The sequence below is a fragment of the Zeus faber genome, assembly GCF_960531495.2.
Source record: "Zeus faber genome assembly, chromosome: 22".
In the NCBI taxonomy this organism is placed as follows: domain Eukaryota; kingdom Metazoa; phylum Chordata; class Actinopteri; order Zeiformes; family Zeidae; genus Zeus; species Zeus faber.
The window spans coordinates 18,691,346-18,714,006 of record NC_137209.1 but is presented as its reverse complement, the minus strand read 5'-3'; the positions used below and the strand labels follow the sequence as shown (position 1 = coordinate 18,714,006).

General features: G+C 49.6%; 2 protein-coding genes across 6 annotated transcripts in view; both read right to left on the bottom strand.

Moving 5' to 3' along the window:
- Positions 1-2,781: 2,781 nt before the first annotated feature.
- Positions 2,782-11,719, bottom strand: rbm14b (RNA binding motif protein 14b). Of its 4 annotated transcripts, none has more exons than XM_080023447.1 (4): positions 11,687-11,719; positions 8,239-8,591; positions 6,535-7,534; positions 2,782-5,709 (listed from the first exon to the last, which is right to left on the bottom strand). In XM_080023447.1, exons 2-4 carry the CDS (start codon positions 8,585-8,587, stop codon positions 5,418-5,420), a joined length of 1,641 nt encoding a protein of 546 aa, XP_079879573.1. In that variant the 5' UTR covers positions 8,588-8,591; positions 11,687-11,719; the 3' UTR covers positions 2,782-5,417. The 4 variants fall into 4 exon arrangements, with proteins under 4 accessions (XP_079879573.1, XP_079879574.1, XP_079879571.1 ...); XM_080023448.1 differs by lacking the exon at positions 11,687-11,719 and adding an exon at positions 11,443-11,457; XM_080023445.1 differs by lacking the exon at positions 11,687-11,719 and having other exon boundaries at positions 8,239-8,667.
- A 2,368-nt stretch (positions 11,720-14,087) lies between these two features.
- The window catches only part of ccs (copper chaperone for superoxide dismutase), a gene marked incomplete at its 5' end in the record, with an annotated part of 9,639 nt that continues 1,065 nt past the window's right edge, over positions 14,088-22,661 (bottom strand). Inside the window, 7 exons of one of the 2 annotated variants that reach the window (XM_080023770.1) lie at positions 14,088-14,388; positions 15,600-15,703; positions 17,224-17,301; positions 18,547-18,607; positions 18,695-18,872; positions 19,758-19,895; positions 21,752-21,824. In XM_080023770.1, the coding sequence (XP_079879896.1) occupies positions 14,229-14,388; positions 15,600-15,703; positions 17,224-17,301; positions 18,547-18,607; positions 18,695-18,872; positions 19,758-19,895; positions 21,752-21,824 (792 nt within the window). In that variant the 3' untranslated portion in view covers positions 14,088-14,228. The remainder of the gene's footprint in view (positions 14,389-15,599; positions 15,704-17,223; positions 17,302-18,546; positions 18,608-18,694; positions 18,873-19,757; positions 19,896-21,751; positions 21,825-22,661) is intronic. The other variant, XM_080023771.1, reaches the window with a different exon arrangement.

Genomic DNA, 22,661 nt, shown 5'->3' with positions numbered 1-22,661 from the left:
CTTGAGCCAGTAGGGGGAGAGAGAGAGAGGGGAGTTTCTGCATTATTAAAATGGGATTCTTTTTTTTTTCTCCCCCAAACTTCCAGAACTCACTGATTACCCTTTAAAAAGGGTCAAAATATCAAAGCAAAATGCACACACGAAAAAAATTAAACATAAGCAAAATAAAAATGCACCAAAAACAAACCGCCGCTATCGTAGCCTGGCCATAAACTAAGGTCCTCTGGCATCGGGAGGGCGGGGTTAGGGAGAAGCACAAGAGATTTTAACGCCACCAACTCACCTGGCAACACATTCATCTAGCAACTGGGCCATCCCTCCATCCTTCCTCTTCCTCCTCCTCTTCTTCCATTTCGGTTTGTTTGTATCACGGGCCAGGCAGAGAGAAGGAAACGCCCCTCGTTCGTGTTCGCTTCACCCTCTCATCTCACCGCTGTCGGAGCAAACGCCAGCGACTCAGTTGACTCTGCGTGATGCGTGAAGGCGTGTGTGTGTGTGTGTGTGTGTGTGTGTGTGTGGGCGCGCATGCGTATTTCGTTATAATTTACATTACATCGTACACCCATGACGGCCAGTCAAGCTCACCCCAGAGTTCAGCGCACCAGAAAATCTCCTATAGGAGCCCTGAGATCTGTAACAATCTGCAGGCGTGGCCACGTACCTCGGCCTGCGTCTTATAGGACGTTTCTGATCTGGACGCGGGAGGAGACGACGACACACACGGGGGAAACGGGCACGGTGCGGCCGCCCGTCGCCGGGGGCAACGGGGTCGGGTTGAACACCAATACCAAGATCCTGGTCGCAGCCGCGCAGCGCGAAACCGCTCATTAGCTGGAGCACCCCGTCCAACGCCGGAGGCTCTGGAGGTTAGTGTGTCCGGCGAGCGTGTGTCTCACTCTCACTCTCGCACACACTCTCACTCTCGCACACACTCACTCTCCCACACACACTCACGCACACGCACACGCACACACACACACACTGGGCGGAGGGGTTGCAGGCGGAGGGGGTGGGCAGTCCTGGGAAGTCAAGTCGGGAGCCGGCGCCAACAACCCAGATCCAAAATGGCGACGGCGGGCGCGGCGGCAAGCTCTGTGTGTGCGGCGGAGAGGCGCACAGGGGGAAGGGAGGGGCGGGGCAGGGTGGGAAGGCGGCGAAAACGGCGGTGAACGGGGGCCGAGGGGAGGGGGTGGGGTTCGGTCGGCTGTCCACATGTGCCAAACCGCAACACAGCAGTCCGTGAGACGTTAGAGGGAGGAACACCCTCTGACATCCGCATCCACACACCACCCACACACGCACACAAGCGTTGGACTTCTTAGTGTGGAGTGCCCCCATCCCCACCCCGCCACGCCACGCCTGCCAGCCAGCCGTGGCTCTCCGCTACCACCAGAGACGAGGGTGCACGGGGTGGGGGTGTGGGGTTTGGTGGTGCAAGGTGTTTGTCGGTCAAGGCATAACCAGGAGATGAAGAGCGGCAGGGGTGGGGGTGAGGGTAGGGGGAGGAGGGCGGAGTGGGGCCGCCCAACGGTGTTTTCTTTAGTCATTTACCTTGACGGTGGAGAGCGAGCGAGAGAGAGAGAGAGAGAGGGAACGCGTTTTTCCACCCCACCGCAAAAAGTCCTCAGACCCCGAGATTGTGCCCTGAGGAGCGCCAGCGGGCGGCGGCCGGCCTGCTTCAGCTGAGGTAGTTAGTGCAGCCGGTGGCAGCGGCGTGGCGGCAGAGCACAGAGATCACACATGCAGGTCTACAGCAGAGTGGACACAGAGACACACGGTGGTGGTGGTGGTGGTGGTGGGGAGGGGCGGGGTTCGGTGGAGAGAGGAGACCAGACCAGACGCACATCCCGCCGACCCCACCCACCCACCCACCCACCCCAACCCCACCCCGACAGACAGGAGGACGGCCCCACAGATCAAAATGTGCGACCGGGCCATTCTATCTGTGTGCCTCTCCCCAGCTCTCCACAGGGAACCGGGTGGAACCCCCACTGTGGCTGCAGCGCAGTTTCGTGGGCAATTTGGAGAAATGACAGGATAGAAAACTGTGTTTGGAAGGACAGGACTGCACTTGATCAACACATTTAGTCATTTAAATTAGCTTTTTATTGTAAATATTTACTTTTTTTCCCCAGATATTTGATTTGTAGATTCCACTTGAAAAAGGGAGCCTTTGCTTTAGCAAATGCAAAAACACAGCACAATGAAGGGCATTAAGTCGTGAGCAGGACCGATTTTAAGATTTCTCACCACCTCCTTAAAACTTTCCAGGAAACTGAAATATACAATATAAAAAAATAAATTAAAATAAAATAAAAAATGTGGAATTATTTCAGGGGGCGGGGGTAATGCAGAATATGTGCTGAACAGTAAATGTATTATCTATTTTCTTGGCCAAGTGCCTTCCAATCCCTTCAAGCAGCGCCACCTGAGAATCTTTTTTCGGGGGGGGGGGGGGGGGGGGGGGGGGGGACACGGCGGATCCCGACAAAAGGGGTGGGGGGGGGGCGGGGGCTGTGCAACTTTTATTGAGGGGGGAGGGGCTGGAGAGAGGAAGGAGCACCGGCCCAGACTTACCCCGACCACAGTGAACAAAGCTGGGGCAGCAGCTACACCCGTCTCCCCCGGGGGCCCCAGTGTCAAAGGGAGTCTGCTCGCTCATTTTCCACAAAGGGAAACAGGAAGTAAAGGAAGAAAAAAAACAACAAAAAAAAACATAAAACAGGAAGAACGGGAAATGTCCAAACCCTTTGTATTTTTTTTTTTTTTTAACCACAGTAGTGAGCCAAACATTCTTTATTATAATGGCGAGTATAGTTTACAGAATTTCAATAAAAAGCATGCCGGTGTGTTTACTTTTCTTTTTGTCTTTTTCTTAAAAAAAAAAAAAAACAAAAAAAAGAAAAGAAGAGGGGCAAAAATTAAAATGCTTCCTTTAAAAAATACGATCTCAGACATGGCAAAACAAGACATTTTGCAAACCACACAATTCTACGGAGGATGCAGCTCGTATGCGTGTGTTTGAATATAGGACATAGAAAGGTTACACTGTGAGATGCAAAAAGTCACTGAACCACTAAGAACCACAGGAAGGGGGGGAGGGGGAGGGAGGGCAGGGGTTGGGGGGGGGGGGGCAGGGAAGGGCTGTGTCTACGTCGAGACCGGGCGGGATTTGCAAAGCGTCCCGTTTTCAAACCGTCGTGCGGACACGTCGGTGCCGGGGTCGCCGCATTGGACAACGCCTTGCAATAACAAACGATGGAATTGATGGAAGGAAAGGTTTGGGGCTCCCTAACCCAAGCCTCGTTTTCCCTCCGACCACCGGGTGGTCACCCCGATTGTTTGGCATGGGAATGTTTTAAATGGATCAAGGATTTTTATTTTTTGGAGAATTGTCCCACGGGGTAATCATGACGTCGGGCAACTCAACCTCCCCCCTGAAAGCCGTTCTCTCCGTACCGGATCGATTTGAAAGGATTCCCATGCCAGCCGGGGGGTTGGACTCCCAGCGACGGACGAACGAGCCCGAGGTTAAAAAGAAACGGCCCGCCGCTTTCCTCCGAGTCCAAACGAAGGAAAGTCTCGATTCACTTCCGGTGATTTTGCCGGAGGGGGGTTTTGTTTGGCGGCTGCATAGAAATGAAAATAGTCCCGCCCGCCTCTCGGTAAAATCTGTTTAAAATGTTTTTTTTGCAAATCCCTTTCGTTCCGGGCCTGGCGTGTGGAAAAGGATAGTTTGGGGGCAACTGAAAGACACTGATCCATCTCTCTGTTGATTGGTGCTAATGCCGCTCGCCTCCTGCTTGGAACAGTAGCTAAGAAAAACTCATTAAAGGCATGGATGGCCCGGCTTGGGTTTTTGTCCTTAAAAAAAAAAAGTCAATAAATAATAAAAAATTAAAAACCCCGATAAGAACGAAAAACAAACTGTAAACCTCAACAAACCTCCCAAACAAACCCGCGGCTGCCACGGTTTTAAGCCGCGGAGCCAAAGAATACGTCTAAAGCACTTTTTTCTTTTATTAGTATTGTTTTTAAAAGGGGAGATCCCTCCACTTAATGCACTTCATTCAAAGCTTGTAGGCACATGGTTGAGCTCGTCGCGCGCTGCGTCCCCAGGCGGGGCTGGACCGGGAGCCGGTGAATTCATGGTAAAACCCCACCCGGGCCGACTGGGCTAAAACTAACGGAAACACTAAAAAATACAGACGGTTTTTAAAAAAAAAAAAGGCCTCGGAAATGACAGTGACCACCGCCCACCCTCCCGCCCCACCCCCCCCCGGAATGGCCGACTGACCCTCAAACCTCAAAAGAGTAGAATCTGGGGGCTGTTTTTTTTTTGTGTCACCGCCGAAAATTAATTGTCAGAGGTAGGCAGCTGTACTTAAAGAGAGAGACAGAGAGAGAGGGAGAGACAGATAGAGAGAGAGAGAAGTGAGTCAGTGTCTTTCTGTCAGTTACACTGGATGTTGGGGGGAGGGGAGGGATCGAGAGGGGAAAGTCCAAACATACATTACAGTATGTGTACTGTAGGTGTGCTTTTTCTTTTTTCGTGTACTGACTTTTTTTTTTTGTTTTTAATCATATATTTTTTTTCCCCTTCGGGTCACGTGTGTGATGAGCTTTGCGTTACAATCTCTCCATCTTTCTCTCAAAAACACATTCGTACCAAACACATTCAAACCCGACATCCCCGCCACCAAACTGGGTTCAGCCCGCCGCGACCTGTACACTGTGCTTATACAGCGCCCCCCCAACCCCCGACACACCCCAACGCAAGAAAGAAAGGAAGCAAGTCAGTCAGTAAGTAAGGCAAGACAGGGTTTTGGAGTTAGCTGCCCTGGTGGATTCCTAATTGGTTTATTAAAAATATTTTGTTTTTAAAAAAAAAAAAGTAGATGTTTGGCCTTCATAACTGAGTCACAGAAAAAATTATAGGACTCACTCGGTAAGTCCGATACTGGCACAAGTGTTGGAATCGACTGGCATGACGTGGAACTAGTACCGAGTAGGCAGCAACTAGAAGCAGAACCAGGGGAAGCGTTAATGCCCGTACGACGGCTGGGAGCACCGCGGCCCCTTTAAAGGCCGTGCGGCGTGCTGGACCGCGGTCGGCGGCGGGCTTCACTTTGGTCGTCGTCGTCGTCCCTCCAGTCACACCGCGCCCACGCCGACACAAAACCCACTCGCTCCCACAAACACTCTGACAAAGTAAGGAACGAGCACACAGCCGCTGGAAGGTGTTGGAGCTCAGGGGTCGGAGAAGGTGATGGATCGGGAGGGAGGTTGCGGGCGAGGGGAGGGCGGGCGGGGTTGCAGGGGAGGGGGCGGTAGCAGTAGGGCGGAGGGGAGGGGGCGGGGCCAGAGAGCTGTGTGTGTGTGTGTGTGTGTGTGTGTGTGTGTGCGCGTGTGTGCAACTATCGGAAGGGGGGCTCAGGCGTGTGAAGGGAGAGTTCGGGGCGGCGGAGGATGGCCTCCTTGCGTGTGGGCGGCGGCAACGGCGGCTCATACACCCTGGGTGCGGCCATGGCGGCGGCCACGGCGGCGGCGGGCACCATCGGCCGGAGGGCGTCCAGCGTGGCGACCTGCTGGGCGGGCATGGCCTGGACCCCCGGCATGCCGGGCAGCGCCGTCACTGCGCTGGGCGGCGGGTAGGCATACTGGAACTGGGGATACTGCTGCAGCTGCTGGTAGTACTCGGCATAGTACCTGTCGGGAGAGAGGCAAGAGGGAAGGGCAAAGGATTGTGGGTAACGTGTTTGCGGCGATACGTCCGATTCAGTTTTGATCCCGCTATTCCAATTTGATGCAAAGGGTTGAGATTCAATTCGATAGACAGAAACAGAATGCAACTACCAACTTCACTCTCTGACACCTGAGAGATATTTAAATTCATTTGTGACTACCGTGGGATTTCAGTATTAAAGAAATTAACAACATTGATGTTCCATCTATGTTGTCCATCTAGGCTGTATAACATGTTTCTAACTTAGCAATAAGATAAATATTCTCGCCTGAGAAGCATTTTCGCTATTATCAGAAGAGATCTCGCTCTTGTGCACGAGGGGGGCGGGGCCGGCTCCCTCTGCCCCGCCCCCAACGCTGTTTTTAGTTCTTTTATCTGGAGGAACGGGGCGCACGGAGAGCCGTGTTCACATCCGTGTCTCACACACAAAAAAAACAAAAACATATCTATGATTCCTCATTGAAATGGTATCCCTGTGCATTTTGTATTCTTCTGTTTAATCCTGTTACAACGCACGCCGACTGAAAAACACAAAAAAAAGACTGCTCGACTTGAAGAATCTCACTCAACAGGCGTGTTTCCGACTGATGATTCCATCCTTTCAGGGGGCGGCCCTAATTTTAACTCACACACACTTACTCAGGGGATAGAAAGATACAAAAACACACTAAAACTCACTAAAAAAAACAAAAAAAACAAAACTTAGGGAACAATAGCAGCTGAGAGGAGGAGGAGGAGGTTTTAGCAGCCGGGTTTGGAGCGCAGCTGGGAGCTACTCCGTGTCCTACCTCGCCATGGGATCCTCTCCGGCCTCCGCCGCCTCCTCTGCCGCTCGGCCGGCCGGCGTGGGCAACAGGGGACGCCGTGGCTTGGCGCGCTGGTACATGAAGGGCTTCATCACGGGGTCAGGCAGCAGCGACCTCCGCAGGGGACTCCGGTCACGCTCGCCGGACTTGGCGGCCGCTGACTGCTGCTCGGCCAGAACCTGCTGGCCCTGTGCGAAGTAATGCGCCTGCCTCGCCGCCTCGAACAGCGCCGTGGCCGGGTCCGCCGCTCCCATGGTACTGATGTGGGCATAGGCCGGCGTGGCGGCGCCGTATATGGCCGGGGCCACTGTGTAGGCCGGGTTGCCCGCCGAGGGCATCTCGATGCCAGGGCCGGCGGTCAGATACACCGGGTGGTTGGCCACAGCAGGGGTGTAGACTGGTGTGCTGTAGGCGGCCGGGCCGGCGGCCACCTGGCCGTACAGGTTGGGCGCCACTGAGCCGTACACCTGCGCCCCCGACGTGAGCGCCGCCTGGTTAGCTACCGTCCCGTACAGCTGGTTGGCCACGTTGGCGCCGTACACCTGGCTGGCGAGGGCGCCGTACACCGCCGGGCTGACCGGGTTGCCGTCGGCACGCGTCCCCGCCGTGAGCCCCGTGAGGGCGGCGTAGGTGGGGTCGAAGGTGGAGGTGTTGTACACCGAGTTGTGCACGCTCTGCTGCACCTGCAGGGGGAGCCCGGCAGCGGCGGCGGCGGCAGCGGCCAGCACGGCGGCCTGGCTCTGGTACTGCTCCAGGGACGGCTTCCCAACGGGACACTCCCCGGCGTAGTGGCCCTGCTTCCCGCAGCTCACGCAGGGGATCTTCCCCGTGGGCGTCTGCTTGCTGGGCTGCACCTTGGACAGCTCCACCGAAAGCGGCCGGCCCTTGAAGGAGGTGCCGTGCAGGGCCTCGATGGCCTGCAGCGCGTCCTCCTTGTTCTCCATGTGGACGAAGGCGTAGCCTGCGGAAGACGAATGCCTGGCTGTCATTGAGCGCAGGGACAACAATTAGGACCGCAGCGGCCACCGGCACACACTTAAACTCTACACTTATACTCTATGTCACACTGAATAGCTCCAGTAACTCTAGCGTGGCACCAGCGTCGACCAAGGGCTGGTGCATATGGCTATGAGGCTATGACATAGATTAAAAGAAAACATTACATTTTCAAAAAAACATTTTATGGTTTAACGCTACAATGCATATGGGAGGGGGGTCGAAAACCACCCAGATCAGTGTTTTCTTGCTTTATTTTTCTGATCTAATATTCCTAGAAATCCCTTAATGAAGATGTTTTTCATCAGACTGTTTTTATACCAGAGGAATTCACCAAATACACATTACAAAAATAAACGTTAATGAACTGCACACAGTTCATTAACGTTTATTTTTGTAATGTGTATTTGGTGAATTCCTCTGGTATAAAAACAGTAAAAGCCCAATTGTGTAACAAGCATTAATTAGATAAAACCTAGGACCTTTTGAATCACAAACATATTAAAGATGCATAATACAGATACAGAACACATGTCGCATATTTCTGGTATTTCCAGTTCCTCGTTATCATCTTCACATTCAGATACTGGTTCTAATGTTCCTTTACACTCATGACATGCTCCCACTCCTCCCTAATGGAGCCTAAACAGCACATTGAGGTCAGAGAAGGACAGACCTTGTGAGACTCACCTTTGACCTTGTCGCACTCCAGGACCTTGCCGAAGGTCTGGAAGAGCTCCTGGAGGTCCTCCGTGGTGCACATGCCGCTCAGGTTGCCCACGAACACCTTTGTGGAGTGCAGTGGCCGGCCGCGCGACTCCTCCACCACCAGGTTCCGCCCGCGGAACTCGCGGCCATTGAGCTCGCGGATGGCGCGCTCGGCGGCGCCCTCGCCCTGCAGGTGCACGAAGGCGAACTGCCGCAGCACGCTGCAGCTGACCACCTGGCCGTAGGCCTCAAAGATGGCCGACAGCTCCTCCTGCGTGGTGTCCAACGCCAAGTTACCCACAAAGAGCTTCACCGTGTGGCTCTTGTCCATGGTGCTGGAAGGAAAAAGACAAGGCGGGCGGCCGGTGTCAGACATTCGTCATTATCACACTCCGATTGGTCAATCGTGTCAATCAGCGGTCAGTTATTTCCAAATTGTACGAGGCTGGTTGTAATTAAAGCGATGATTCTGGATGTTTGGATGCTGTCTTTACGCCATTTAAAATTAAATTTGATTTGATTAATGTAACAAGACTGCTCGCCTCACGGAGAGATAATAAAAAAGTATATATATAAAAAAAATAATAAAAGATGTTTGTCGCCGTGGTGATTTTGTGACAATTCCCTGCAATCCAACCGAAAACAACGGACCTAAACATTTTGAAGTGTGAATCACAAGCCCAAAAATAAAGACAAACACAACCCAACAAAAACCCAAGGGTCCATTACAAATCCCAAACAAGTTTGACACATCAATCATCATTTCTCATGTTTCAGCACAATTTCTACGCCTGATGTTCAGCAAAAAGAGGTCTTCTGCCTGTAGCTCCCAAATTATTGGTGCATGGGATTCAACATGAGATTGTGTGTGTGTGTGTGTGTGTGTGTGTGTGTGTGTGTGAAGTTTAACATTTAAAAAGTTAAAATTCAGACATTTCTTAGATACAAATGAGCTCAGGTACAGTACATATTTTAGTAGTGTTTAGCAGTATTTTAGTGGCACCTGTCAAGGGTTGGGATATTATAATTATATATATTCTGTTATACATTATTATATTAGGGATATATTAGGCAGCAAGTGAACAGTCAGTTGTTGAAGTTGATGTGTTGAAGCAGCGTAAGGATCTGGGCCTCTTTGACAAGGAGCACATTGTGATGCTAGACTGGGTCAGAGCATCTCCAAAACGACCGGTCTTGTGGGGTGTTCCCAGTACGCAGTGGTTAGTACCTACCAAAAGTGCTCCAAGGAAGGACAACCGGTGAACCGGCGACAGGGTCATGGGGCCCAAGGCTCATTGATTCATGTGAGAGCGAAGTCTAGTCCATCTGGTTCGATCCCACAGAAGAACTACTGTAGCACAAAGTGGTGAAAAAGTGAATGGTGCTATGACAGAAAGGTGTCAGAACACACAGTGCATGGCAGCTTGCTGCGTATGGGAGTGGTCAGTGTCCAATGCAGCCTGTCCACCACCCAAAGCACCTGCAATGGACATGAGCGTCAGAACTGGACCATGGAGCAATGGAAGAAGGTGGTGGTCTGATGAATCATGTTTTCTTCACATCCTGAGGATAGGCGGGGTTAGGGTCCGATCCCATCAAGCATCTGTGGGATGTGCTGGAACAACAAGTCGATCCATGGGGGCCCCACCTCACAACTTCCAGGACTTAAAGGATCTGCTGCGAACAACTTGGTGCCAGATACCACAGGACACCTTCAGAGGTCTTGTGGAGTCCATGCCTCTATGGGCCAGAGCTGTTTTGACGGCAGAAGGGGGAGCTACACAATATTGGTGGAGGTTTTAATCTTGTGGCTGATCGGTGTACACACACGATCACACACACACACACACGATCGGAATCACTAATAGTACCCAAAAAAACACCCAATGTCAATCCCAACAGCGATAATGTGAAGGCCAGGAGGAATTTAAGGAATCCCACGACACGAGAAGTCCTGATCATGGCTGGTGTAAAAGCACACGTCACGTTGAGACGGGGTTGTGCGGTGTAGCTCAGTCCCCTACGTTTCTCTTCCTCTATCACTTTTATTGCTGCAATAATTCAAAGATCCATGTGGAACTTGACCCCAAGGTAGAAGATTTCTGTTTCGTTTTTTTTTTGCTGTTAGTCCAGTGAGACGTGTCACTGGTACAGAAGATGGTTCAGGCCACATGAACTAAAGGAAGGCGAAATTATGAAATAACAGATTAATTTTAAAACATTTCAAAAATAAATTCCAAGTCTGAGATTATTCTCACAACTCTTCTCGTTTCCATACTGTATTTCACTTTTTTTGGTAAATTAATACTTATTAATATTTGAGATTAATGTCAGAACTAATTTCTGACCATATATTTTGTAATATATTTGGTCAAAAAATACTTCAGAAATATCACCATGTCAAAATGGTTTTTTTTTTGATTGAAACAACACAGCTGTACACTAGAAGACATTTTGGAAAACACAAAAAGTTAATTCTAAAATTCCCAAATAATATCCTGCTAAATACTATTTCAAATAAAAATCGCCATGCGGAAGCGAAACTACTGACATGAGCCGTTTTAACGTAAGACGTTACAGAATAATACGTAAATAAAAAGAAAAGAAAGAAAAACACATTTTTCGATGAATCCAAGAGCTGATGTTTTGTACCCGATTTAAAAATCTAAAATAACAAACGATTTAAACGCGACAGAAATAAAGGAATCGATATTTTCGCCACGTGTCCCTAACCCGCCTCCGTACATCCTTCTCGCTTCACGTCCTCCGTGGAAACGGTAAAAAAAATAAAAAAAAATCCCCCCAGATTCGTTTCAGGTTGTTGCTGTTTCAACGGCCTCCATTTTACACCGAACGCCGCCTCGAACCGAGACCGTCCTCCCCGACAAACAACCCGATAGATCCGTGACCCGATCGATAAGGGACAACGTTTCGGAGGGGGGCTGCGGGGCCCTTCACACGCCCCTGGTTTCCGCGTCGCTCGGGGCGAGCAGCGCGGCTCCCATTGTCCGACCGGGACGCAAACCCCGGAAAAATACATGTCCGGTCACCCGCCCCGGAGCGCACCCCGTCCGTTATTCGGAGTTAGCGCTTCGACATAACGATGTTTAAAAACAAAAAAGAGAAAGGAAAGTAAAGGGGGAAGCCGACCGGGCGGTTTCTCCCCCTCCCCCTCCTCCTCCTCACCCCCGGACCGGACCGGACCGGCGACGTCGAAGCGCTCCGCAGGTCGCGTCGAGCGTTTCGACGCGTTAACGCGAACTCGCCGCCGCGCGGGTGTTCGGTACTTAACGGTTTTTGTTTAGTTTGGTTCCCCCCCCTCCCCCGGCGTCGAACGGGTCGAATCGGAGCGATAACAGCCGGAGGAGGAGGAGGAGGAGGAGGAGGAGGAGGAAGGGGGGGTGGGGGAAGCGAAGAGCTACCATCTTACCTCGGCGGTGGTGCGTTTCAAAATGGTAGCGCCTGGCCGCCTGCTTCCGTCTGGGAGGGAGGAGGAGGCGGAGGCGGAGGCGGAGGAGGAGGAGGAGGAGGAGAGATGCTGAGCACTCACCCAACACGCATTTTTTAGACTTTTTTTTTTTTTTTTATAAAATAATCCTCTTTCCTGCGGGTTTTTCACCCGGTTACAGGCAATGGAAACACCGACAAAACGGGTTTTATTTGTAATTTGTACTGACGTAATTATAGGGTTAAAGTGGTAATCCAGACAATTATTTTGTGGGGGGAAAATAACCTATAATAACCATAATCCTTTTTTTAGTTTTTGCTCACTTTGGGGCAGCCATTCGATGTCTTTTTCATTCCGCATGTGCTCCTCTACGCGCGGTTTCCATTGTTCGTGGCGGAGTCCCCCCCCCCCCCCCCCCAAAAAAAAAGACGCGTGGACGATTCGTCCGTCACGAACAAACAGTTATGACTCGGCGAAAGAGTCGTTCATTCGAGACCCACCTGCAAACCTTCTGTTTGTTTTTCCGTTGGGTCGTGTCATGCTTTGCTTGCGGTGGAGATAAAGCGAATTTAAATTCATTATTGAGCAGCAACGAGAGGTTTGTCTCTTTTTGGAGGTTCGTCTCTTCGCGAGTGACCCAAGAGTTGTTGAATTCGCCGACTCGTCGTTGGTTTGATTCAGTCGGTGTCGCGCGAAAAAAAAAAAGTAACTTCCGCTTTTTGGTTACGTCATCCGAACGACTCTTTTTTTTTTTTTTTTTCTCTCTCTGAAGCAAGAACCGAATCCGAGGGAAAAGTCAAACCTTTCATCACCGGTTGAGCAAGTATGCAAAGATTGGGCGCGTGCAGGAATTGAAATGAACAAAAATAATAATAACTGCACTGGGATGGAAAAATAAAGCCACCACCTCAAGCGACCAAGAAAAGATCATTAAAAAAAAACGACCGTCTGAGGGCGGAGGCGACTAAACAAAACAAGACTGCCCTTTTGAATGGAATCGTGGGACTTCCACCCAATCACGGATTACCACTTTAATAACAACGCTGTCACACAAACACAGAAGCACATCGTTACTGGCCCACGATCCAGGTTCTCTATGCAGCAAAAATAGTGCAGCATCGTACTTCCTGCTGCAAAAGGCACAGAACTCGCAAGCAGTCGTTACTCTATTTAGGTGACGGGCGCCACGATGGGGTGATCTCTGCGCCTCCGTCGTCATCGCCCGGGGCACGTTCTGACGTCGAAAGCCATGCCCCGTCAAACGCGCGTTGGGAGGGGGGGCGATCCGATCGCAAGCGGACGGATCCGGGCCACGTACGACCGCATCCTTTTCGCAGCGTGAACGCAAATGTGTCCCGGGCCACATTGAAGGGTCGCCTACTCAACTGAGGCCTTCCGCTTGACGGGGGGTACATACTCATTGGTGGGGGTGTTATTGTGTCGTTTAATGAATTAACACATCTAAAATAAAGACACACTTTGTCTTTATTTGTAGACGAGGGAACCGGAACACTGAGTGGACCGGCGATCGCTCCCTCTCCGTTACGCAGTGATCCAATACGGAACGGGACGGTTGTGTTAAAAAAAAGTTTCATACAAGTAGGAAACCAACGAAAATAAATACACCTGAAATAAAAACACACTTCTTAAAAACTTAACTCCCTCCCCACTGTCCCGATCCGAGGCAGAACAGGACAAATGAAAAAAGGAAAATGAATACATCCAAATTAAAATCACAGGGAAACCCCGCTCCAATTCTCATGAGTTACGTTCACATCTTTAATTTCTTTTCAAAAGCAAGAAAGAAAATCAGCAGAGTAAATGAATGCGTTTGGGCCCGAACGCTGCGCTGCGTACGGCGCACGGTGCGCCATCGTGGCAGCCGGAGTTGCCGTGATGTTGCCCGCGGAGAGCGGGACGCCAGATCCGATTGCAAGCGGCCGCCCGAGACGCGCATGGAGACGCACCCCGCGGGAGCAGACGCGCACCTAGAGCTGTCCACTTGCGATCGGATCGCCCGAGACGCGTGTCCGCGCCGGGGCGTGAGTGGAGCCCGGCCGGAATTCGACTCTCTCCCCATTCCTCCCATCTCTCCCCCACCCAAGTGTCTCAATCCCGCCCCGCGGATTCAACGTGAACAGGCGTCTCCTCACGCCGGTGGTCATCGGGAGAATATTTTGAGCTTCTCACGATGAAAGACGAGCAGGGCTGGAACGGGTGGCTCACACATCGTCCGTCACACACACTTAGGATAATCAGAGTGTAAAACGTAGCATCGGGCATCAAACAAAATCAATTACAAAAGAAAGTCGCCTGGTTTTACAGGCCCCCCGTCGCCGCGCTACAATCAGATCGCGGAAGAATCGTCTGGCGCGGGACCCCCGTCGAGCAAATTGGTCAGCGACATTTTCAAGGGACTGCGAAGCTGCCATTTCCTTTGGCCGTTTCGCCGTCTCCCGCTCGCCGCCCTCCTCCGGCACGCCGCCCCGTCGACAAGCGCTCCGCTGGGGGGGGTTGCTGGGGCTCAGAGGTGCGCGGCGGGGGTCTGCGCGGGGGCCTTGCTGCGGCCCTTCCCCGCCAGGGAGCGCTCCCTCTCCTCCCACAGCGTCACCCCGTCGCAGGCGCAGAACTGCTTGGAGTTCTGGAAGAGTCCGGCGGAGCGGGCGATGATGCCGCAGGCCAGCCTGTCGTTGGGGGGGGGGAGAAGGAAGGTGTTCAGCGGCAAACAGGTTGGTGGAGCACCGAGCGGGATTTACACCGATTCAGACAAACAACAACAACAACAACAACAACAACAACAACAACAAAGCGGAGGTTCATTCATTCTCCCGGATTTCGCGTCCGATCGAGGTTTTCGGGATTCATTCAAGATTTTAAACTTTTGCGAAGTTTCGCTCCGACAGTACGACCAGGAGCCACCCGTTGCTAAGCAACTGCTAAGCAGCACTGAAGTTGAAACAAATTAAACTACAAGTTACTCATGGACAATTAATAAATGTATATATAATTAACATTGTAGGTTGCGATATTCAGCATTAATAAATCTGCTAGTTTGTCAATTAATTTTGTGTATAAAATTTAAGATTTTTTTTTTTTTTTTTAATGGGAAAAGGTAAAAATGAAAGAATGGAAAAAAAGTTTTTACGCTCTTTTGAAACATTATTTTTAGCATCCATTCCATTCAGTAAAAATGGCAAAGGCAAGTTTTGGGGTGGGGGTGGCTCCTTCTCAAGGTTTCTGACATGTTTGTTTTTGTGGCCGGTGACATTGACGTCCATGTTGAAACGTGAGCCTGTGAACCCAGTTGGAGACCGGACTGTGATTAAAGGGCGGTGGAAATAAACCGGACCAAGACTGGATGCACACGCCGCTTATTGCGCCCCGGTGCTGAATGAGGAAAATACAGAGAGAAAAACGACAGATGCTTTTTTAATATTAGTACGTTCCAAATGGCCTCGTTCAGGCTACGTGCCACGGGCCCTTTGGTCATAACATGTTGACTTTATGTTGCGTGAGCATAATTATTTTTAAACATTTACCTGTAAATAGCATCTGACTATCTATTTCTATTTATTGCACATTTCAATGACAACTATAGGGACCGACAGTCAAAATGTAAATGAATATCTTTAAAATTGTAATGAATTTTCATATTAATTTATATTTTGGGAAAAAAATAAAATCTTAAAAAAAAATCCAAATGAATCTCGTGTTACTGGCCTGTAAGTAGTAAAAACAAAATATACAAAAACACACTTTTACACTGAAAATAATTCTAAGTATTTTTTTCTATTTATATAAAAAATGTACATATTTCTATGACATGACTTAATATTTGGACAATGTTTGCATGTGACATCTTGTCCACGTCTCCCAGCGCCGCATACTGTCTCACCTCTGGCCAGAGTTGCCGGTGTGTCTGGAGAGGGCGTGGCCGCCGCGCCCCAGGTCGTCCTCGCCGGCGTCCACCACCAGCGAGCGGCCGATCACGTCCCAAACCTGCGGAGCGGTTTTAGGGAAAACAGCCTCAAAGTGTTTAAGGAGTAAACGCTCGGAGCGGAAGGTAAACAACATGCAACACTTCCCCCCGAGCCAGGTTTACAAATGCAGTTGTGCATCTTTACCGCCTCAGCCGCTTGGATTTCATCTTTGTCTGGTGCATGGAGCACATTTTGCAAATTCTGCACATTGTATTTCTTGATTTTTGGACTTTGAAGTTTCTCTTTCTATGCTACCTTTTCAGTTTTAGATCTTTGATCCACGATGCACCAACTACACCTTCACTAATTCCTTGTACATGAAAACTCTACTTGGCCCAGTAAACAGATTCTGATTCTGAAATGGGTCCTGGACATAGCTTTAAGGGGAAGAAAAAAATAATAATAATAATAATAATGATATTGATAATAATAATAGAATATAATAAAATCACATTAAATTACTAGTATTGTTTTTTATTATTATTATTGTTAATAAATAATAATAAAGATTCATCATAAATTAAATTAATACAATTAATTCGCAAAATGGTAAAAAAAATAAATAAAAAGGGGAACGTAACACATACAAACTTTACATACTCCATTTAGGAAAAAAACCCCATTTATTTTTGTGACCCAGTGGGTCACAAAAATTAATGTGTACTCCTCACTTAACGACTGAGTTCCGTTCCTAGGACCAGGGTGATAAGTGAATTGGTCGATAAGCAAGGGCCCGTGTTATTTTACGGTAAGGGGGTGTGGCTGCTTTATATAGTGTATATAGTATATATAGTGTATAGTTTTATTTCATGCTAAGGGGGCGTGGCTGCTATATATAGTATAAATAGTGTTATTTCACGGTAAGGGAGCATGGCTGGTATATATAGTATAAATAGTGTTATTTCACGGTAAGGGAGCATGGCTGGTATATATAGTATCTATAGTATACACTATATGGTGTTATTTCACGGTAAGGAGGCGTGGACATTGCGAATGCTAGCCTAGTGAATACTGACAGACTGCGAGAACAAGACTGAGAAAGATGATGAGATGAGATGTAAATAGTGTATTATACAGTGTATATAGTATAGTCTATATCGTATATATAGTGTATATAGTATATGAAGGGTGATGAGATGAGATGCTTGGTATTGTACACAGTGTAAAATACAGACTGGTCAGAGAGCTGGTGGTTAGACAAGTCCTTCAGTGAGCAGTACCTGTGGTCCAAACGCCCACCCAAAATGCCATCCTAGTAACACCTCTGCTCCCTCATCCAACTCGACATAAAATCGCTCCCACTTCCCCACCAAAGGTGCGTGTGTTTACAGACGGTTGCCACGAGACGTCGTTTATCTGCCCAAACAAGTCCTTGCGGGCCAAGCACGCCGTTTGGATACGCTGCCCATACCAGGCTTCAGGCGTTTGCACGACACCATAAACGGAGCGAGCGGGGAGAAATCCAGGTCTGTCTGTGTGTGTCTGTGTGTGTGTGTATATGTGTGTGTGTGTGTGTGTGTGTGTGTGCGTGCACACTACCTTGAGCTGATGGTCTTCCAGCCGAAATGACGCTCGACCCTCCGGTCCTGCCACAATGTTTCCCAGATCCCCCACGTGCTGCACACAACACCACCTCGTTTTATTCAACAGACCCACGCTCCACATCGTGTTCCTCGTTATTCTTTATTCTCCGGAGCAGGGAGAGCCAACGCTAAGTGCTCCTGTGCCCTCGGAATGAATAATGTTCGATTTAATTCCACGTGTGCTGTATAAACAGAGTGCAGCCGGCGTATCGCGGAGGATGTGCGACAACAACCGACGGCCGTGGTTAACACCCCCCGCAGTCGCCCGGCTGCCCCGAATCGGCCGAGTCAGCTGACGTGAGGGTCCGGTGTACGGGGGCCCGAGGGGCCGTCCAGGAGCCAGCCGCGGCGCCAGGAGCACGAGAATCCGGCCTTCCTCCGGCGCTCTGAATGACCTCGATTATCGTAGTTTGTCCGTTTTTCGCCAGCGCGCCCTCACTTTTTCAGTATTTAAAGAAAGCCCGCGCGGCTCACGGCGCGAATCAACGCATGCCGGACGGCGCTGCACCGGTCTCCGCTGTCCGACTTTGACGTCGTTACCCGAGTCTGGAAAAACTCGGCGCGCGGCAAAACTTCCCCCGGCAGGTTGCCTGAAATATTCTCTTTGATGAAAAAACGCAGGCGATCAATTATTAACAAGGGCCGCGCTTTTCAAGGTGCGCCGCTGAAACAACGACATCAGACACCAATCCCGTCTTTTCGGCATCGGGAGCAGAGGAAATCTTACCCAACCTCGTATCTGAAAGTGAAATTAGGCTTTTAAGATTTGAATACGTTTAGGTAAGATGCAGTCGACTCTTCTGGTCGTCGACGTTAAAGATCCCGGGCATGACTAGTCCACGCTAAACCTGACGCTAAACGTGCAAAGGAACGTTGCTCAAGTTAAAGTGGTAATCGCCTGCGTTGGGTGGAGCGGGCTACAAGTCCCACAACTCCATTTGAAACAGTTGTAGCTGTTCTGTTGTTCAGTTGTTCCCCCCACCCCACCCGCAACATCCCGTCGGTTCATTTCAGTTCCTGCACGTCCCGTATCAGTGCATTCTTTCCGGGAAAGGCGGACCCCGCCGCCAACAATGGAAACAAAGGAAAGAGGAGCAGCCATGTATCGGACAAATGCTCTGAATGGCTGTTCCTGATTGTAAAAAAAAAAAACTAAAAAACAAACAAAAACAAAAAAACGAATATGCAATTTTCTTTTTTTTTTATATCAAAATAATCTTACGGATTACCACTTTAAACATTATTTTTCCTTCGCTCAGAGAAACAAATTTCAAAGTACCCTCTCTGAGTCCTCCGGTCCGCCATGTTGTCGGCCCAAAGGATTGTAGTGCTCGCCACAGCTGCGGAGACACACAAAGCAAAGCTCGTCAAGAAACGACCAGAAGGTGCCGCCGCCTGGGTGGTGTGGTACGGAGGAAGCCCCCCACCTGAGGCAGTCTCGGGTTAGGTCCCCCAGCGTGTGGACGTGGAGGCCGTGGGGTCCGGGCTCCAGGCCGTCGATGGTGCCGTCCACCAGGCACCTCTCCTCAGACAGCTGGAGGAACCGAACCACCCCCTGGACTGGACCCGCGCCGGCCAGCATGGCCACCGCCGCACCTAGGTCTGCTGTTCAAACACATCCGGACTCGCTATTAAAGAGGAGACGCTCCAGTTTTGGGTGGGGAAAATCCGCGTCCACCTGCGATCATCAGCCGCTCAGCAGCCCCCCAGCACCAATGCGTTGAGATTCACCGGTGATTACGACAGATGGATAAAGGGTTATGCGAGAAAAATAGCTCGAAATATAACTGCATTTAGAAACAAACAAGATGTCTTTTATATGTTTTTATGCTCACAACATAATACGTTATATTATTTATTGTCACAAAGATGCTTAAATAACTCGGCCCCTGGGATGCTGGAAAGGTGTTTTTCCCTAACTTGACAGAAGCCAGGCTAGTTGAACCCATCTGCGCCCTTGGATTGGAGCTAACGCAGTTAGCGTGTAGCCCGTCGTCCATCTCCGTACCGGACACACAGGGAGGAAGTTGGGAGCGACTTTATCGTCTGAATCCCGGTACGAGGGCCAAAAAGCCAATTTATCCCGAAAGGCACCATGGCGTCCCTTTCAGAACAACAGAGGATCACAGCCGCACTAAAACAGTTATATAAAGAAAAAAGTACTCTGACATTTCAGTGAAATTGCTCTCATATAAGTTGCCCTTTTTCCCCATCGACCAGCCAAGTGTCACATTGGTTTAAAGCGTTGCGTAAAGCAGCCAAATTAAGAACACACATAGTACTGACCTTTAAAATTCTCACCAAGCCCATTGTTGTGTGTCACTATTTGGCAACGCATCGACCAGCAACAAGTCAACGCAGGGGGTTGCACTTGCACAACACACACACACACACACACACACACACACACACACACACACACACACACACACACACACACACACACACACACACACACACACACACACACACACACACACACACACACACCTTGTTTAAATCCCCCGATGCCCTTGAGCACGGCACGGCGCCCGCTGCTTTCGATCAGCTCCTGGACCTCGGTGGCGGTGAGGACCGTCTCCACCAGAACCTCCTCCTTCCCAACGTCGACGCTCACCGAATTCACCCCTGAAAACCAAAACGGACGGCGGGCCGTGTGTCCAGGGTTAGTGGTTCGGCGTCTCGCCCAAGGGCAGCTTGAGGCCTTGTGCCGGGGGAACAGAGGGGTCAAACCAGCAACCCTGCCCAATGCCGGAAACCACTACTGGTAGCAGCTTCCTGCACCTCACTAGCTACTACAACTGGAAGCAGCTTGCAGACCAAAGGCATAATAATAATAATAATAATAATAATAACAACAACACTAATAATAATAATAATAATAATAATAATAATAATAACAATAATAACAACAAAAACAACAACAGTAATAATAATAATAAGAAGAAGAATAACAATAAAAAAAAACAACCTTTATTTTTATAGCATCTTTTATACACAACACGCAACTCAAAGTGTTTTATGTTAATAAACAATAAAATAACAAGCAAATTTTAATTTAAAATTTAATTTAAATGTAATAAAAGTAGGTAAATATTATACTAATTTAAAGATATTTCCTAATTTAGACTTTAAAGGATCATTTAATCATAATAGTTTAGGACCCTTTCAATATTCAATAAATACTATGCTCATATTCAGTTTTAGGGTCATCGATTTAGACTACTTCCCTTGAATTACAGGTCTTTCACTCAAACTCACTCAAACTCAATATGAGTAAATCGACAGACAAACGACAAACACACACACACACACACACACACACACACACACACACACACACACACACACATACACACACACACACACTAGAGGTGCATAACAGGGATTAAACAGGGATAAACCGCAGTGTGACACAATGCTTATCTTCGCATGTGATACAAAAACGCAGGAGGGAGTTTGGAGGGCGTGGCCATGTGGCCGGAGACGCCTGAGCCGGCAGATAAAGAGTCAACGGGTGAGGATCCCCCCCTTAGTCGCCTTTGAATTTAAGCTTTCAAAGTCAGCTTTACACCGAATCCGGCAAACGTTTCGGAGCCGACACAACGACCAGAAGTTTATTTTATTTTTTTATTGGAATGAAGTAAATAACTAAGTCAAACTAAGTAAATAAGCCACGTATATGTAACAATGAGGTTATTAACGTTTACCTTGGATGTCACCATATTCACAATCAATAAAGCTCTTTTTACGGAAGTGAATTTTGTGCATTTTTTTGTTGTTTTTTTATTATCTCGTTCATTTTTTTTGCCCACTTTGCAAACTCTAAATGAAGGGAGTTTTAAACGGGGGAAGAACAACCGGCATGTTTCGAGACGCCAAACCCAGCCGCAGCTCACCCGGCGGCCGCTAGGGGGAGGATCCAAACGTCGGACACGTTTTTCGGGTTCAGGTCCGGTTGTGGAGGTGGTGGGAAGCTGTTGAAAACCGATTTGAAGGCTTGAAGGCAGTCGTGGGTCGCACGGCTTCTCCTTCCGCAGCCTCATCAGTACCGATCGGTACCGCATTTACAAAGCACATTAAACGTACATCCAACATGCATTCAATAAGCCTATGAGGTCTATAGAGTCTATTTTCAGTCATTCTCAAACTTTTCAAGGACCCTCAATTTCATATGAGTATATTTCATTGTAAGATATGATTTCGTGTCTAGACTCTAGTTCGGACATAACAGTAAAGCTATGAAAACAGTCATTATGGCACTTTTCTTTTGATAACATCTAGTAAATTAAACGGCGACATTTAACAATTCAGCATTTTTCCGGGGATCCCCCCCCCGCGGAACCTCTCCGAGGAGTGTTGAGAACCGGCGGCCATTTTGACAGACCGTAGTTGTCCGTTTTCGCTTATTACATGCAGGGAAAGTGTGAAAAAAACAAAAAAAAAAACGAACAAACTATGTTTCACCTGTCCTATGTCCTCACCTGCTTTGTCCTGGAGCGTGGCTCGCACCGCAGCAGCGCAGCCCTCACACGTCATCTGCACCGCAAACTCCAGCTGAGGGGGGTAAATCCACCGAAATCGGTTTGATCATGTCGGTGATGAGCGAGTGCAGTCACAAGCAAAAACAAAAACAAAACACGATACGCAACATTACATGATCCACTCGCCATGCAGGACTCGGGAACGATTCGCTCGCAGCGAACGAGTCCTTTAAATGACTCGGGAGTCGGGAGTCCCTCCGGCGGAAACGTCGTTTGTTCGCGAATCGGTTTCTGCGGCCAGGCACACGGCCCCCCCAACCGAGGCCTCGAATCTCAGTCGAAAAAGACCAGAGAACCCGGCCCTGGGTACCGGAGCTATCCGTAGCCTCTGCAGAATACGTCGAGCCACCCTCCACACACATTTCCACCCGACCAATCAGAACCGTCCGGCTGATATGGGCCTGGTTTGTTACGGTGGCGATGCAGAGGCGAGCCGCTGACATGGAACGGTTGACGCACCTTACCAAGATGGCCGCCGCCGACGTGGAACGGTTGACGCACCGTACCGAGGTGCCCGGCGCCGGCGCCGGACGATCGGTCGAATCCGCTTTCGCGACCAGTATTAAACGAAATGGACGGTTTATGCGTTTGTTGTACTTCACGCAGGATTTGGTACATCACACGTGTCCTTGCTCCGATTGGTCGCAGGTCTCGCCAACGCTCTGATTGGTTCGTCTGTCCAATTGCGCCCGGAGACATTTCGCTCCGCGCCCGTTTGGTGGCGGCGAACGCCGACGCGCCAACCCCGGCCGCGAGTCACGCCTGCAACCCGAGCAGCTCCTGAACCGGATCACGAACGAGGCCCGTGGCACGGCGACCGCCAGAGTTCCGTTACCAACTCAGAGCCGAC

Excerpts from the sequence above, each read along its gene's own strand:
- rbm14b (XM_080023445.1), bottom strand. The coding sequence starts at position 8,632 with ATGTCTGACACCGGCCGCCCGCCTTGTCTTTTTCCTTCCAGCACCATG. Across the intron at positions 7,535-8,238 it reads GGAGTGCGACAAGGTCAAAG|CCAGGCATTCGTCTTCCGCA; the intron begins GTGAGTCTCACA and ends GCTCAATGACAG. Across the intron at positions 5,710-6,534 it reads GGAGAGGATCCCATGGCGAG|GTACTATGCCGAGTACTACC; the intron begins GTAGGACACGGA and ends CTCTCCCGACAG.